The sequence below is a fragment of the Xiphias gladius genome, chromosome 13 (assembly GCF_016859285.1).
Source record: "Xiphias gladius isolate SHS-SW01 ecotype Sanya breed wild chromosome 13, ASM1685928v1, whole genome shotgun sequence".
NCBI lineage: Eukaryota > Metazoa > Chordata > Actinopteri > Istiophoriformes > Xiphiidae > Xiphias > Xiphias gladius.
The window spans coordinates 539,387-556,589 of NC_053412.1; the positions used below are offsets into that span (position 1 = coordinate 539,387).

At 41.0% G+C, this 17,203-nt stretch overlaps 1 protein-coding gene across 3 annotated transcripts; it reads right to left on the reverse strand.

Annotated features, from left to right (window-relative positions):
- Positions 1-3,349: 3,349 nt before the first annotated feature.
- Positions 3,350-17,203, reverse strand: LOC120798227. 3 transcript variants are annotated; one of them, XM_040142373.1, is made up of 14 exons: positions 17,166-17,203; positions 15,413-15,709; positions 14,304-14,417; positions 13,427-14,203; positions 13,230-13,276; positions 12,920-13,022; positions 12,447-12,840; positions 11,370-11,424; positions 11,155-11,294; positions 10,962-11,065; positions 8,851-8,905; positions 8,661-8,746; positions 8,461-8,574; positions 3,350-3,847 (listed from the first exon to the last, which is right to left on the reverse strand). In XM_040142373.1, exons 2-14 carry the CDS (start codon positions 15,542-15,544, stop codon positions 3,674-3,676), a joined length of 2,295 nt encoding a protein of 764 aa, XP_039998307.1. In that variant the 5' UTR covers positions 15,545-15,709; positions 17,166-17,203; the 3' UTR covers positions 3,350-3,673. The 3 variants fall into 3 exon arrangements, with proteins under 3 accessions (XP_039998307.1, XP_039998309.1, XP_039998308.1); XM_040142375.1 differs by lacking the exon at positions 3,350-3,847 and adding an exon at positions 7,035-7,358; XM_040142374.1 differs by lacking the exon at positions 3,350-3,847 and adding an exon at positions 7,035-7,364.

Below are 17,203 nucleotides of genomic sequence, written 5' to 3' on the forward strand. Positions count from 1 at the left end.
GAAGGGTGTAGAAGGAAGAAAATATGGAAGGAGAGATGGAAGCATTTTTGGGATGGTGCAACTAGTGGCTCTCAAGCATATAAACACACAGCCTGCATTACAGAGAAACAACATTTGAGTCAACACAAGTCAGTTTATAGTTTAAGATTAAATTTATTTGCTAAAATTCAGTAAATGTTCTGCAGAATAAAAGACTTTGCTACGTTCTTCTGAAGCAGTAAAGTAAAACAATTCAGGAGATAGGATTTAAAGTGGATGCCACACATTATATGTGTTGTTATATTTGTGTATTGAAAACATATAATATAAAACAGGCATTTCAGACACAAAAAATGACGGTGTACATCACGAAATGTCAGATTACGAGTATATAATACAAACTCAAGGTAAACGCATCAGTTATGTAAGAATAAGTCTTAACAGTCACCAAAAAACAGTGTAAAGTACAAAAAGAGAGAGTTTTTTTCTTGGGTTTTTACTTTTATTTTTCTTTGAATATTTAGTTCAAGCTAAAGTTTGAATAATTGAGAATTTAAAAAACTGCACTTTCTCAAATTGGCATGAATAATTACAAAATTCTACATATGTTTTCATTCTTGAGTGATTAAAAAAACAAATTCCTTCATCCTCATAAACAATAGTTAAGTCCTTTAAAATTTCTATTACAAGTGTCAATTTAACCACTGAAAGAACAAAACATAAACTCTTTAATTTGTTCACTCCTTTCATATCATGATGAATTATTTTACTAAGAACCAAACTATGGATGGATTACCAGACCCAGGACCAGAGACCAAAGAAGTCAGGGGGCCTTATGGTAATACGGGCTCCCCTTTAAGGTCTCTACACTCAGGAACCTGTCGCTTTACAGTCCCATCATGCTTTGCTGGCAGGTGCTCGGTTAACCTCCGTCACCACTGTGGCCATAGCTGAGAGGGGCGTGGTGTAAATGGACGCCATGTTCTGTAGCCCGGCCATCAGACAGCGCCAGCTGAAACGCAGTGCCTTCCCGATGTTCTGCCAAGCAAAGAGAAAGAAAATCACAGTTAGAGGTTCAGTTCCCCGTCACAGAGCAAGGCACTAAGACCGTGTGAGAGAGGACCAACGTTCTCACCCCGACCTCCGACCAAAAACCTGACAATATTATCGAAGGTGACTGAATTAGTGTTACCCTGACAGGGCTAAATTGTAATTACAGACATCTGTGAGGGAAAAACCATGCGTGTCCGCCTCCGACTTGTAATTCACAGTTGGAGATGCGGTGGATTTCTGGCAGCAACGATATCTCAAATGTGGCGAAAAGAACTACAGACATGTCAACAAACCGTTGGCAGAACGGCTGCAAATGCCAAAAAAAATCCAATGTGAAGACTAATACAATCCGTTCAGCTCATTTTATAGGAGCTATACTCTGTTTGCTACAAATAAATAACAAAACAAAAGAGTTTATTTGCAGTTTATTTTGCTGTGACTACAAGGTTAGAGCTGGAGCTAACCACCTTGGAAAAACGGATCAGTATTCCCACGTTCCTGTTCTTCCCAGTCTGCTGAGCGAATTTCTCAATATATCTGACTTTCTGCTAAGTCTGTCATAATTACAGGTGGAAATTTGGAATACAAACTCTGTATTTGCAGCTCTTACACATCCAACTGTGCAGAAAAACAACCGTCACACTAAACGTTATCACACTTTGTTTAAATTTCACTCCTGTACAGTCGCCATTTAACGTGTTGACGCCTGTGTCTCTCTGTTTTGTTTCGTTAAGAATGCTGGAATAAGTCAGAATAACAGACGTTTTTTTTTTTTTTGTTCTTCCCTTTCTTCTACATTGTGTGAACGCAGCATTAGAGCCCTGGAGTCTTTTCAGTGACCACTGAAATCCCCAAGATCCGCTGAGACCCACTAAAAGACCCCTGTACCGGTCAGGGTCAGGCTTACCGCCATAGGTGACTCGTGACACAGGTATTTAACTCAATATTTAATATCAATAATAGTCTATGTCAATCCATTGCTTTCCATATCGCATTAGTCCAGAGTTGTAACTAATCCTTGGCTGAGAGACTAGACAATAATTGTATTGTTGTAATATTATGCTGCCAGTGAGGAGCGCCATCACACCCATATGTTGTCTGGGCTGGTCCCCACAGAGGTTTATGTAAACGCGTTCATGTAAACGGAAACAGCGGTGCGTCGAACACCCTGTTGTGTTACGTATAAGCACTGCCTTTTATATAGGGAGGGGTTTATCTACACGTAGCTGCTGATTGGGTAACGCCTCTGACAGACCCACCAAACAAGAGAAAACGTACCTCAAAGGCCGTTTCACACCGTTTTCGAGGAAAGATGCCGTTCAACCCGGAACCGTAGCGAGACGGTGCGCACCGGTTTCAGACTGAACGTGCCCCCGCTAAATGTCAGGCGCCGGTTCGAACAATGAAAACGTTTCGTCGCACTTGACAGATTTTGATGGTCGCAGTCTGGAGCCTTGTTCTGTGCAGCGTACACATGACTTAAAAAAACAAAAACAGTAAGCGTTCTTTGCTGCGTAATAAAGAGTTCTACTGCAGTACAACTCTTTTTCTGGTGCAGAACTGTCCTGTCTTACTCTATTTTTATCATAGGTATGGTCATGCTGACCTCTCCGTGATCTCTGCCCCAGTGTGTTTGGGGTCAAAGGTCAAAATTCAGCCTGCTGAGTCAATGTTTAACAGCAGAGCCGTCAAACCAACTCAAACATGTGACTTCACCGATGAAATACTGCTGTAACGTTGGCGAACAGGATGTAAATTTAACGCTTGTTTACTTTTATTTATTCATACTTTGTACACGTGTACAAGTATGTTTATATATGTCTATTTATCTTTTTATTTACATACTGTATATAAATGAGCATGGTGCACTTGACTTAACCCAACTCAGATGTTTTTGTACAATCAGGTGCTGATGCAGGTTTTGACATTTTTTACTTTTGTTTTTAATATAACTAGATTTTTATATCATTAATCTTATTAGTAGTGGTGGTAATACTAATGTAGTTAATTTTTGTTATATTTTATTCACTTATTTATATAGAATTAATTTATATGTTTTATTTAATTATATATTTTGATGTTTATAAAAGCTGTTATTTATTTAATTTTTTCTTTCATATTTTTTTCTATCATTTAATTTAATATTCAATTTAAATAATTTATTATTATTATTTTTAATTTCATCCCCATATTACATTTCTAATTATTCTTTATTATTATTATTTATTAATGTAATCATAGTTGTATATTTTATATAAGCTATTATTAATTAATTATATTTTTATTTATATTAATTTGATCGTATTTTTATTTCTACGTAAACTGGTATAATATATTTAAAACAATTTTTTTTATTCAGTAATTTATCGATGAATGAGATATAATCATCAGGTAACACTGATTAACAGATAATGTTGCAGTAACATTATCACAGTGTTTAGCTTTGACTGAAGCACCAAACCACAACAAAATGTTTCTATCCAGACACTTGATCACAGCCGTTTTCTGTGACTCCTCACCTGTTCTTACCTTTCTGTACTTTTTGTACTTCTTCTTCTTCTTCCTCTTCTTCTCCTCCTTCCTCTTCCTCCTCTCCTCCGGAGTCTCCTCTCTCTCCTCCTCTACCTCTTCGATCAAAGGTTCATATTTGTCCGGCAGGACGGAGAAATAAACTTCTTTGGAAGTCTTCTGTTTCTTCCCTGCTGGAGGAGCTGCCTCCTCCTCCTTCTCCTGGGCTCCCATCCCTCGATACTCCTCGTCTGTTCCCTTGGGTGTCTTTTCCTCCTCTGACCTCCTTGTTTTCGGGCAGGAGGACCTTTGGAGCGAGGAGGAGTCAAACTTTATTAGTAGCCTGAAGCTGATATCAGACACAGGAAACTGTGAGCTTTGACATAAAACACACTAAAGGCAGGATTAGAAGAAGAATGCAGGGATTTGTTTGGTTTTTTTGTTGCCTGGTTGAAGTAAACTGCGGTTTTTAAAGATTTACCCCAAAGTTTTACTCAGCTAAACAGCAGAAGTTTGTGCAGTAGCTGGTGTTTTTGATTCTCAGCTGTTTGTTTTACAGAATAAACACTGAAACTTCACTGACTCAACATTAAAAACTAGAAAAACTTGCCATGCAGAAAAAGTGTAGGATTGCTGGAAGCAGAATAACTGAAAACATTTTGACTTTGATGTATTTAATTGTAAAAGGCTGAGTCACAAAATATGGGATTTAGCCACAAATACTGACAAAAACCAATGTGTATTTGAGTGTTTTAAAAGAAAAGCTCAACATTTCTTCACATTTCTTTCAGATTTTTGTTATAAAAGAGTTTAAGGTGGATATCAGTCTCATATTTTCCAGTTAAGTCCACAGCTTCAGTCTGGACGTGGTTATCTTAGCTTAGCACAAAGGCTGGAAGCAGAGGGGAATTGTTAGGCTGGGGACGTCAACAGAAGTTCAAACATACACCAGCCAAAACCTTTAAAGCTCTAAACATGTTTTATCTTGTTCGTTTTATCCGTGAGCAAACAGAAATGTAACAAGGGTCTGCAGCCATGCTAGGCTCTGTGGGGCTGTACCTATTCTCAACAATGTTTTGAGCTAAATGCTAAGGAATGACTACACTAAATTGCTCAACTTTAGCAGGTATAATGTTTAAGACGTTCACCGTCTGAGAGTACGGCCACAGTGTCGCACGCATTAGTAAATGCATCTTTTTCTCTCAGTTTCAGCCCTTCGTCCAGAGTAAAACAAAACGGAGCTTTTCTAAAACGGCCTCCAGAGTGTGTAAATCTGAAAACGCTGGCCTGGTGTGTCAGTGTGCTCGGAGAAAAATTGAGCCTTTAATAAACAATGACCTCAGCCAGCCCACCGAGAGCTGCGGCTGTGTGACAGTAAAGTTAAGAAGACGAACCTTTAGTCGACTCCAAGTGTCTCTGCGATTGTTCATTTTAAATAGTTAACATGTAGTGTTTATGAGATGAAATCACTGTTTCATCCCGGTTCAGTGTCTGACAACAGAAAAAGAAAAAATTTTAAATGAGAACAACTATATGGTGAATTCAGCTGCATTAAAACACAGTGATGGTGACTGTGTGGTGGCAAAGTTAAGAAGACAACTTTCTACAGTCTAACGTTTTCTGGTTTAAACGTCGGTATAGTTAATATTAATTTAAAGAACGAAGAAGAAGAGATTTAACAGTTCTCATGTTGGTCAGGTGTTTCACTGTGGACAGAGCTCTCTACTAAAACAACCAGAAAACACTAATGTGGACGCAAATAGTTCCGACATGAAATCAGCCTTTTTAAATCTAGACGGGATAATGTAGATGTAGTCTCAGTGTAGTATATTAGTGTGCTAACATTTGCTAATTAGCAGTAAACACAAAGTACAGCTGAAGCTGATGGGAATGCAACAGGTATTGCAGGTATTAGGTCATAAACCAAAGTATTGGTTCATTGCAATTCACCCAATTGATATTTAACTAAAAACCAAAAATGTGAACCTCATGGTGGCGCTAGAGGAAAAATCGGAGGATCACTAAGGTCAGTAGGATTCATCCTGAGTGTTTGTTCAAAGTTTCATCTTAATCCATCCAATAGTTGTTTAGATATCTCAGGACCAAAGTTGCTTAAAACTACACATAGAGATGGACAATTGTGATGTGTCAGGTTATTTTCCTTTAAGCAAGAGCTGTACTTCATGAGAAAACTGAAAATGGGTGTCTGTCCTCCAAACTCCATTAACTTTTCTTTAAATTTTAGTGAAATATGTCGACACCTCTTTTAAACTGTCCTGCTAAAATTACAAACAGGATTCGGTTTGTAAAACAGATGAAGACGTAATATCAGAAATGCTCTGTGGACAAAAGTACATGGACACCTCTGTGCAGATACTCTACAGTACTTTTACTCTAGGTCTGTTTTTCCTTCTTAGTTCCAACAAAGGGAAAATCTTAATGCTACAGCTACAATATCATTGCAGGCAACAGTGTTCTAACACGTAGCTTGAATGTTCGGGTGTCTACATACTTTTGGCCATGTAGTGTAAGTCATATAGAAAAATTGAAATAATCAGCAGTCCCCCTGAAGTTGACATAAAAATGACAGTAACTTAATGTAAAGAGCTGCAGTCAGACAGAAAGCCTGAGGCCTCTCATGTTTGCTTTTCTTTCTCCCTTTTTTTTTTACCCAGGCAGTAATAAGTCAAGATCTGCTCAGCACTGAGACCCAGGGGGAGAAGACAAAGAAAAAAATACAGGGAGGATTAAGGGAGAAAAAACAATATCCCAACATACCTGAAGCTGAAAACTGAGCAAACTAAAATCGGAGCTGCTGTCTGAGAGAAAACACATCAAATATGATATTTTGCAGAAAGAAACGAAAACTGTTCCCTACATAAATTCTCCTCAGTGATTTTTATACCTTCATTTTGTGTGTTTATTTTTTGAATATAAAAGAAAACAAAAGGACTATGTTTACAATCGTTACATTGGACATGTCACCAGAGGTAGAAAAGAGAACTTGCATATAGAAAATAGAGAGAGAAATGATTTTTGGTTGAATTTTCCTTTAATGGTCAGTTCACCTAAATATGTTTTGAACAATGCAACAACATGGCTTGTGATATCAAGAAAGCAAACTGGGAATAAATAGATAAGATGTGATTTTATTAAATACAGATGAAAAGGGGTAAGAAAAGAAGAAAAGTGAGTGTGACATAAATACACCATCATAACTGTGATCAGGTTGTTGATCAATAACTAAAGACTCATCAGTCAATCTGCTCTGGAACAAAAACTCCCCGTAAACCTGAAAATGTTTTAAAACGACAGGCAAAATGCTGGTGGTTGTAAAGGACCACATCAATAGTTGAAATGACAGCGCCTCAGAATATTTATCACTATACACTATATGTCACATCACAGTCACTGTTCAAATCTGCTGCTTTATCAGTCTCCACTGTTGTGGCTTGATCTTGGACTTTGTTTTGAGTGGGGACTTCGTGGTCTTTTGAGACTTACAACTTGTTGATCTTAACTTGGGACTTGTTGGTCCTGACTTGGGATTTGGTGGACTTGGCTTGGGACTTGACTTGGTGCTTGTTGGTCATGACTTAAAACTTGCCTTGTTGGTTTTGGCTCAGGACTTGATTTGGGACCTGACTCTGGATCTTTCCTGGGACTTGTCAGTCTTTACTTGGGACTTGTCAGCCTTTACTTCGAACCTGACTTGGGACTTCTTAGTCTTGATTTAGCTTTGACTTTCTTGGTCTTGACTAGGGAGCAGACTTTGGACTTGTTGGTCCTTGACTTGGGACTTAGTTTCCAAGTCTTACCTGTAACTTTCAAAACACAAGGGTCGACATTCAAGAGCACATATAAAGGGGCTGATACATCCGACCCCCCGCAGTCTAAAATACCAGCCTGAAAGTAAATGAGACTAAAAACAGGAGACCAACCTACTGAGCATCATGGAACAAAGTGGAGAAATGTGACTCTGAGAACTCTCCTAATGAGCTTTACGTAGTTTGACTAATCTGACCGGATGAAAAACCAAAATGACGCCAATTTACAGGAAGCTGAAGTGAATCAGAATGATGGAAAAGTAAATGATGTAAATAACGAAGCTGATTAAAAAAAACTATGAAGTCGACCAAATTAATCTAAACGACACTGATGGAAAGTTACAGTTGACTTCATGGGGTCTGACCACACACACACACACACACACACACACACACACACACACACACACACACACACACACACACACACCAGCTATATGAAAGTTCATGTCACAGTTTGCTCAGAAACGTGACAGCTCTGACAAGAAGTGTGTGTGTGTTTGTGTGTGTGTGTGTGTTGTGTGTGTGTGGAGAGATAACAGGAATTTGGTTTCAGTGGTTTTTATTCATTCAGCCTTTAGTTTCATTTGTGTTCACACATTGACTGAAGCTGAACTCAGCTACTGACCTGAACAATGAACCAACAGACGACACTAGAGCTCAAACTGTGCCTTTACTGACTGTTTGACTGCAGTGTGGAGCTCTTGTAAACATTGAATGTATTTAGAAATTACAAGCCATAATCAAACATTTAAGAAGTGGTTTATGATACATTATCATGAATTTATCAGTAGCTATAAGGACATTTTAAGTGTTTATCAATCTACAGCATTTGTTCTAACTTCTCCTATTTTCTATTATTCCAGCTGTGTTTTACTATGTTGTCGTTCATTATCTGTTCATCCAGCAGCCTCCACTGACGTGTGTCCACAGGAGAAATTTTTAGCTGTTCTGAGCCTGGCTCAGATCAAAGTTCACACAATTTGGATTTTTTTTGGGAAAATAGCCTACGTGGCCCCCACATGTAAGAATCTAAAAGTAGTTCAACTCAAAACGTCGTCTCTCCATTTTTTGGCTTTGAACAGTTTCTTACATTTTTGTTGGGCAGAGTGACGTTCAGCCCAGCCAGGGTCCTCGCTCTCAGACTCAGTTTCTTCTTCCACAGATAATAAAACTCCACACACTGGGAGAGGGACTTGGTCTGAACCTGAACACACACGTGTAATAACAGATTACAGAATGACTCAGAATGTACCAGACCGAGCTGATGTTTTAACAGAAAATAAAACTCACAGCTCTCTGGACAGTGCTGAAGTCTTTATGATGGAGCTGCAGGGATTTAACCAACAACCTCGTCTCTGCTGCACTCCAACTGACACCTATAATATACATATCATCAATACAATACACATTTGTAGCTCTGGCTTAAATATGTGTATCATCAAACATTCATTTGAATCTATATATATATATGGATATTGACCTGTGTGGTTGTTGTTGGATGTTGCAGGAGTCGAAAGGAGCTTCTCCACAGTCAGCTGGGAGAACAAAACATAAAGAGACTTTAGTGTCACATCGGTTGTGTTTGATTTAGAAAACTAAAGCAGATATAAACCCTGAGCTCAAACAAACTCAAGCGAAAAGCTCAAATCAGTTTTTAAGAACGCAAATTTAATTTACGCTTAATGTGGCGACAACTAATAAACATGAAATGTCCAGTGGTTTTATTTAGTAACTATTCTGATTCTCCATTAGTTTCATGAGATTTATTTTTAAAATCAAATTCCAGGATCCACAACATTACCATTACAAAGGAACATTTTTTCTGAGAGTAAAATGAGAAGGTGGCTATAATCCCATGCCTCTGTGGTGAAGAACGGTTTTGTTATTTCACGCGACAGATTTCTGTATTTCTTTTTTCTTTGAGGCGCTTGCAGGTACTTCTGTGCACCAATCGGAATCTAGCAACACTCGTAACGGCTCTGATGACGTTACGAGGGGATTATTTGGGTACTGTCAATCAATTCTGATCAAGCCACATCCACACGGTCCTGATGAATCAGATTTGCTGGGTTTTCAGTGTTACAATCTTTATAAACTATAACTAAGGTGTTATCATAACTTTGACTGTTGCTTGTTTAGTCCTAGATATTTAATGTTGTAGAGAAATACTTGATTTGTAGATTTGAAGCTAAGGTTCCAGTGTCTTTAAGCACAGAGCTGGAGTTGGGACATGCCTAGCATGGCTTACAGCATAAGGTCTGTCTAAACTTCACAAGTGCACCTACCAATGCCTCTAAAGCTCACAAATTGACACGTATCTTGTTTGTTTAATCTGTGCTCAAACAGAGATGTTAAAAACACTATTTGCGGTTTCAGGTGGAGTAATGGCCTGGAACTACATATGTCTTGTTGAACAACAGTTGGTGCAGTGACTGCGTGCAGCTCCTTGAAGTCTTCACGTCACCGTGAGGTTGTCGCAATCACGCCTGTACGGAAACCAAAACCAAACCCGGTCCTCACTGATTGTATAGTTCCTGTATGTAACGCCTCCTAAAACCACAAACTGTCATGTTTACGTTTCTGTTTGTGTACAGATCAATCAAACAGATAAAGCATCTTAGGCGTGTTAGTGAGTGTATTTTTCTCTCTGTTTTTGACAGGGCCAGGCTCACCTTTTCCCCCTTTTCAGTCTTTATGCTAAGCTAAACTGACCACATCCTGACTTCACTTCTGTACTTCACTGACAGACATAGGACTGAAATCCATCTGAACATATCATTCTCAGAACGAAAGCGAGAACTGCTATGGAAAGGATTACACACATCTTCTCATCACTGGTGAAAAGAGTGAAATAGTTAGTGAATGTAGATATCTCAGTGTAGTAGTGGATCCAAATCTTAATTTAAGACCCATGTCAAAAACTGGTGAAATCGTAAAATACCATTTGGCATATTTTAGACAATTAGGAAACTGTCTTTCTATCAAAGCAGCCCAGATATTTATGCATGCTCTGATGCTTTCCCACATTTCCTATTGTATTGCATGCAACATTAAACAGTGATTAATTACACTGCTAGCCCTCCGACAAACAAACCTTAAAAATTCTGGATAAAAAGCCAATTCCTTATCATCAATGTAGGACACTGGAGAAACATCATCTTCTGAACTTTGAGAATTTTAGACCGTATTCAAACTTTAAATGGCATGGCGCCTCCTCCATTATGCGATTTTGTTTGCTTTCGTTCAGAGAACTCTATAAAATCCTCAAGAACATCTTCTCTAAGAGATCAGACTTTACCCTTTTGTTGCAGATCATTTGTACAGTTCATTTTCTCAGTGAAAGCCACAACTCAGATGAAAATTTGCTTTAAGCTAACTCCGTAACAAAACATCAAATGGTAGCATTTATGTTTAATATTGTACACGGTCCCTTACCGATAAAATAATCAAATAAAATTAATAAATAATCAATATGATCAAACAGTATTTTAAGAGACCTGAAGTTGTTGATGTCTTATTTTCTAAATGATCTGAAATCTGTCCACAGCTCACAGTTTAGAGCAATGAACCAAACAGCCAATCAGATTTTACCAGGAAGTCTCCTCTGCACTCTGATAGGACATGGAGGGCGTACTCTGGGCTGACCCTGCCCCCGGGCACCACACTGGACTGAGCCATCGTCAACAGAGCCTCGACTGGATGAACAATGTGTCAGTCAGAACACAAATCAAGTAGAAATCACGATTATTATAATGATCACGAAAAGATTTCTGTGTGTGTTTACCTCTCTGTTTATTGACAGGTTTCTCCAGCTCGTCCAGAGGCGTCCACAGCAGCAGTGCATTCTGGGCGTCCGAGTGGTTGTACGTGTGGCTGCGTAGGGGCGGGATTTCAGCCTGGTAGTCCCACCCTACATTGATCCTCCTGTGATTGACAGCTCAAGGTTACCAGGTGATTAGATATTGACGTCATTGAAAAAATGAGGTAAACTTTACGTACGGCTTATTGATTCCTGTTGATAATGTTTCCATGGCAACAATGTCACTGAGTCCATCTGCCAATCAGAGAGTAAAAAAGAAAGTTTAACATCCCATCGTGGCTGTTATCCAATCAGCAGGGGCAACTGTTTGCTTAATGAAAGTCACAGATTGCTCGGTTTTCTCACCAGTTCAGAATCAGAATAATGTTTTTGTTTTTACAGAAAATGTAAAATGCATAGTATGGAGGCTAATATGTTTAACTGGAATAATTACAGATAGCATCAGATGTAAATTATTGTCATTTTGAGTCCGACCGAGTCTGTATTTTTTAGGCCAAATTAGAGATAACAATTTATCAGATGATAATTACACCAATCAGCCCCAACATTATAACCGGCCACTGGTTTTTAATGTTGTGGCTAATCGGTGTATGTTTTTAAAATACATACATGACCTAAACAAACAGTTTTGATGATGGTTCCTTAAATGTGATTATGAACTAATTGTATAGATATGTAGTGAGTAGGACATTTTATGATATAAAATTAGCTTATCTCTCCAGTGGACTTACTATGTAACTAAGACACTGGGCCTCAATCACAAATGTTTCCTCATTTTTAAGTAAGAAATATTCTTACTCACCGATCACTTTGAAAACAAACATTGATGTTTGAATAAACCTTCTTAATTTGAACATCTGTCATTTCTACTCTGCCATCTCTTACGACTTATGGCCGACATATACGCAGATCCCGAGATATCTCTTGGACGCTAGAATTTTCTGATAACATCACCCTGCTGTTGCCTTAGTCAGGCTCTATTTTTGGTGAAGTGATCCTGTTGGTATGAAACAATAAAGTGGTTAAGTTTGCTTTTAAATGATATGATTAGTAAACTGCTTCTGTAGATACCTTTTACATTTTAATAAACCCTTCGCCTTTCTTCTAGAGCCACCTTCTGGACAAACTCAATATATTAAACTTCAAGAATAGCTAAATCATCAGCATTTCCTAGACATGTGTATTTGTAATGAACAATGCAGCCTCTAGGTGTTGCGAGCAGGACCTTTGAATGTTTTAATGATGTATTGACTTACTCTGTGTGTTGTGAAGCTGTACAGTTTGTACTTTCTGCTGCCTCCCGGTGGTGAGGGAGCAGTACAGCCCTGGCCCCGCCCTGAGGGGACACAGCATGGGCGGAGGGGTGAAGTGACCTCTGCCACCATCAACGCCTCCATCACCACTGACAACTGCTTCATCGTTCTCATCAGCGCCACCGGCAGCTGCTGCGTTGTCCCCAGGGACCTCTTCCTCTTCTCCCAGGTGCATCAGGCTGCGGTAGAGCACAGCGCCTCCGGTGGCTGGAGAGAGGTGACCGCATCTCTTCTGGCCACCCCTACACGCCTTGGACACGCCTTTGGACTGGACCGGCACGGAGACGGGCATCACCATGGAGACCGAGGGTTGGACGTGTGAAGAAGAGGCCTCACTCTAGAGAAAAAAAAGACAATAGTTCACGAGGGGCAGCGTTTCCAACAGTGCGCTTGTGTAAATGACCCTGGGCGCCGACCTTTTTCAGCCACGCAGCTGATCTGAAACCGCTGTGCGAGCGCATGTGACCGTTCAACGCTGGCAGACTCCTAAAGTCACGCTTGCACACTGTACACAGCAGCCTGTAACACACACACACACGGTACAACAGATTACATTAGAAGCAAGTTTTAATAATTGATAAAAACCGTAATAGACCAATGTAAAGCTAAAGCTGGTAAGCATATAAAAGGCTTTTAAAGACAATGTAACTGTGAAAACGAGAGGTGAACACCCAAAACCACCACACAACATCTTCATCATCATCATCATCACTTCATCTGGGTTACCTGCAGTCCAGAGCCTTAGTGCTGTTTTTAGGTTGAGGCATTTTCATCTGAAAATGAACAGGAAAGGTTTTATATTTATTTATTTACTTACTCATTCAACGTTTTTATTTATTTACTCATTTTCAAATTAACTTTATTATAATCAGGATTACAACTGACAGTAATAACTTTGAATACTTTTTGCGTATCATACCCACCCAGGTCCAGTCTGGTTGACCTCCTCCTCGTCCCGTACTTCTTCCTCCTCCTCCACAATCCTGTCTCCAGATCAGCCCAGCACGAAGGCTTGGAGACTGGACAGCACCGCTGGCATTCTGGCCTCCTCCCCATGGAGAGAAACCGGTCTCTAGGCCGCTGTCAGCGTTGAAGAGGCCCATCTGGTCCTGGATCGGCTCAGTTTGGCTCGGGAGGAGTTGTCGGCTGGTCTGATGTAGGTACAGCTGACTGGGTTCGGAGCTCAGAGGGTAGCTGTCAGACTCACGTAGACAGCAGCTGAGGGTTTGCTCTCTGCTCAGCTGTGTGGATGTTTGTGTGTGACAACCCAATCTCTCTTTCCTGGGATGCATTTGAGGAACGGGGCTGGAGATGGTTGGGGTTTGTGGGTAATGAGGACTTGGACCAGGGGTAGTGGGACTACAAAAGGATTGTGGGGCATTACTGTCATGGTAATTGTCAGGGAAAAACTGTGTGTTGGTGAAGTCTTCAGTAGATGTTGAGCTCCACCTTCCCAGGGCAATTCCTCCAGACATGGGACCCAGTGGAGAGCACTGCATCTGGGACGGCGTTGGCTCCAGAGGCCCCCATGTGTCCTGACCTGGACCAGGTGCGTCACCCTGTCCATACACGCCGCTGTCAAGGAGTATGTGAGTGTTATAAGGCAGTCTGCTTATCTCCTCCAATTCATCCCTGAGGTGAGTCACACCAGTACTGAGCTGGTTCGGGAGACGGAGATCTGGGTGTGGTGGGGTCTGGTTCTATTTCAAATCAGAGATAAAAAAGATAAGAATTCAGTTACGAGAATCAGTGGCAGTTCTGGCTCTGGCTTTTCACGAAATAGAAGAGACGACATCTTGCCTGGTAGGAGTAACTGTAGCTGTTGACAGGGCAGGGAAGTCCGGAGGGGTGTTCAGATTTGTTCCAGTCCGGATTATCTAAACATGGGTCGGAGGTTTGGCTGGAGAGTTGGTTCTGGGGCGGGGCAAAGAAATGAGGGGAGGTTATCTGGCACTGGGGTACAAGGTGAGGGGAGGTTACCTGGGTCTGAGGGAGGTGGTGAGGGGTGGTCACATGGGCTTGATGAAGGGGGTAAGAGGGGGTTGCCCGGGACTGGGGTACACAGTGAGGCGAGGTCACGTGGGAATGGGGGAGGAGGTGAGGGGAGGTTACCTGGGTCTGAGGGAGGTGGTGAGGGGTGGTCACATGGGCTTGATGAAGGGGGTAAGAGGGGGTTGCCCGGGACTGGGGTACACAGTGAGGCGAGGTCACGTGGGAATGGGGGAGGAGGTGAGGGGAGGTTACCTGGGTCTGAGGGAAGTGAGGGGAGGTTACCTGGGGATGAGGGAGGTGAGGGGAGGTAACCTGAGGAGGTGGGAGGTGAGGGGAGGTCACCTGGGGATGAGGGAGGTGAGGGGAGGTCACCTGGGGATGATGGAGGTGAGGGGAGGTAACCTGGGAGGTGAGGGGAGGCTACCTGGGGATGTGGGAGGTGAGGGGAGGTCACCTGGGGATGAGGGAGGTGAGGGGAGGTAACCTGGGGATGTGGGAGGTGAGCGGAGGTTACCTGGGGATGGGGGAAGTGGGGGGAGGTCACCTGGGGATGATGGAGGTGAGCGGAGGCTACCTGGGGATGAGGGAGGTGAGGGGAGGTCACCTGGGGATGAGGGAGGTGAGGGGAGGTCACCTGGGGATGAGGGAGGTGATGAGCCGAGGTTACTTGGGTCTGACATGTAAGCTGACGGCAGGTTACCTGGGGATGAGGAGGTGCATAAATAAGTAAACTTGAAAGTAAGCCAGTAAGTAAGTTTGTAAATAAGTAGAGTGGATAAATTAGTCAAAAAGTAGAAAGGTAAGTAAAAGAACAGAACAAGTAAATAAGTATGTAGATTAATAACTGTAGAAGTAAGTCTTTAAATAAAGAATTGCATCAGGTAAGTGTGTAAATAACCAGGTAACTAAGTAAGAACCTTGACATGAGGAGGGTTTCCATGGTTCCTGAATGACGAGGGGGAGGACAGGGGAGGAGGTGACTGGGACAGAGTGGAGTGATGGATGATGGGAGGAGGAGAGGACGAGGTGAATGTCCACAAGTCAGACATGTTGTCATGCACGCACACACCTGTTAACAATGAGTGTAAGTGTGTTTATGTACATGATTGTGTGTGTGTGTGTGTGTGTGTGTGTGTGTCTGCGTACGCGTGCGTGTGTGCACAGCAGGTTGTGTGTTTGTTATCTGGCTGACGTCTTCATGTGAATCACGTGATCTGCAGGACAACACAAAAAGTTAGTAAACTCAGTGAAAGTGCACTTTGAGGAGGCAGAGTCCGTTATTGTCTCCGCGTGGACACTTGTGATTGTGTTATCACCTATACGCAGACATGTGGGAGCCTGTGTGTGGACACCTGGGCGTCTATATCTCTACCTGGACGCCAGGGAGTGCGCTATTGTCTCATGGTGGACACCCGGGAGTCGCTACTGTCTTTGGAAAACTTTTGTGGCGGCTTCGGGAAGGTCCCACGTTGGCTAACACAGGATAAACAGTGGATAACAATGGGCTCAGGTGTTTTTACACACATCATATGTGACCATTTTAAAATGATCAAATACTCAGTCATAAATTTCAGACCATGAATGAAATGTTTAGAGATTTTCAGACAAACTATTGAGATATTAAGTCTTAATTTTCAGAGAGTAAGTAGCAAGTTTGACTTAAAAACTCGGAGAACAGTTTTGATAAAACTATTTTAAATAACTCTGATTCCTAACATTTGACTTTTTAACTTCTTTCTATCTTGGCTGAAATGGACGTCATTATAAATCAAGCATAAAGGTGTATGTGTGGACATAAGTGAATTAAAATAAACGTGTTAGTAAAAATCCTCTATATCTTCAGTTTTGTGGCAGAGCCGAATGTGAATTCTGACCATCTGTCTCGAACTTGACTTGAGTCAGTCCAGTCCGGAAATGGGCCCCTGCCATTACGCACGGTCCCAGCAGACAAGTGATGTGGCTCTCGAGTTTCAAGGTCAACGACCTGCATGACTTTTTAACTCTAACGGACAAGAAGTTGCAACCTAGAAAACCGTTCCTCGGTTTCCATGGTTCGAGATTACGGTTTCTGGATGTTACTGTGATTCGACTGGCTTTACTGGTTTTCAGTGTTCAGTGGAAGGTTTAACTGAACTTACTAAATTTGATCTTCTATCACTGACTAAATATAGACCACATAGCCGCTATATTTATCTATATGACTAAGTGTGATAACGGGACACTTCCAAGAATTCACGCCCAGAGACGATTAAAAAAAGAGACACTTTTGAGTTTTAGAACTGAATTTTACATGAAAATCAGCCAAAATTACATTTGATACTCTGTTGTTTTGATCTTTATCTCTCCAGTGTTAATTTCCTTCGTTTAGAAACACTTAGCGGGCAGATTAAAACTCCACTAGCATTTTCAGGAACAAAATACCTGTTTCAAATCTTATGTCAAGCAGTGGTCACATTTTTTTTTTCATTTCCTCTTTAACATGTCTGTAACAGCCATCATTTAAATGATAAAACTTTAAATAAAATATACAATAAAAAAGTGAGTTATGGATTCCTAGTGTTGTATATGGCAGATAAGTGTCAAGAGTAAATAAAAACAATCGGACGTTACAATGGTGATCTAACATCAACATTTAGTTTGAAATTAAATCTAAATAAAATAACTTCTCACCTGAAACATCAGCGACTGCGACTGACTCTGACTCTCAG

Bases quoted from the DNA above. Each gene is read 5' to 3' on its own strand.
- LOC120798227 (XM_040142373.1), bottom strand. From the start codon at position 15,544: ATGTCTGACTTGTGGACATTCACCTCGTCCTCTCCTCCTCCCATCATC. The intron at 13,277-13,426 runs GTGGGTATGATA...GTTCATTTTCAG, and splicing joins GTCAACCAGACTGGACCTGG to ATGAAAATGCCTCAACCTAA. The intron at 11,295-11,369 runs GTACGTAAAGTT...TGTCAATCACAG, and splicing joins TCAACAGGAATCAATAAGCC to GAGGATCAATGTAGGGTGGG.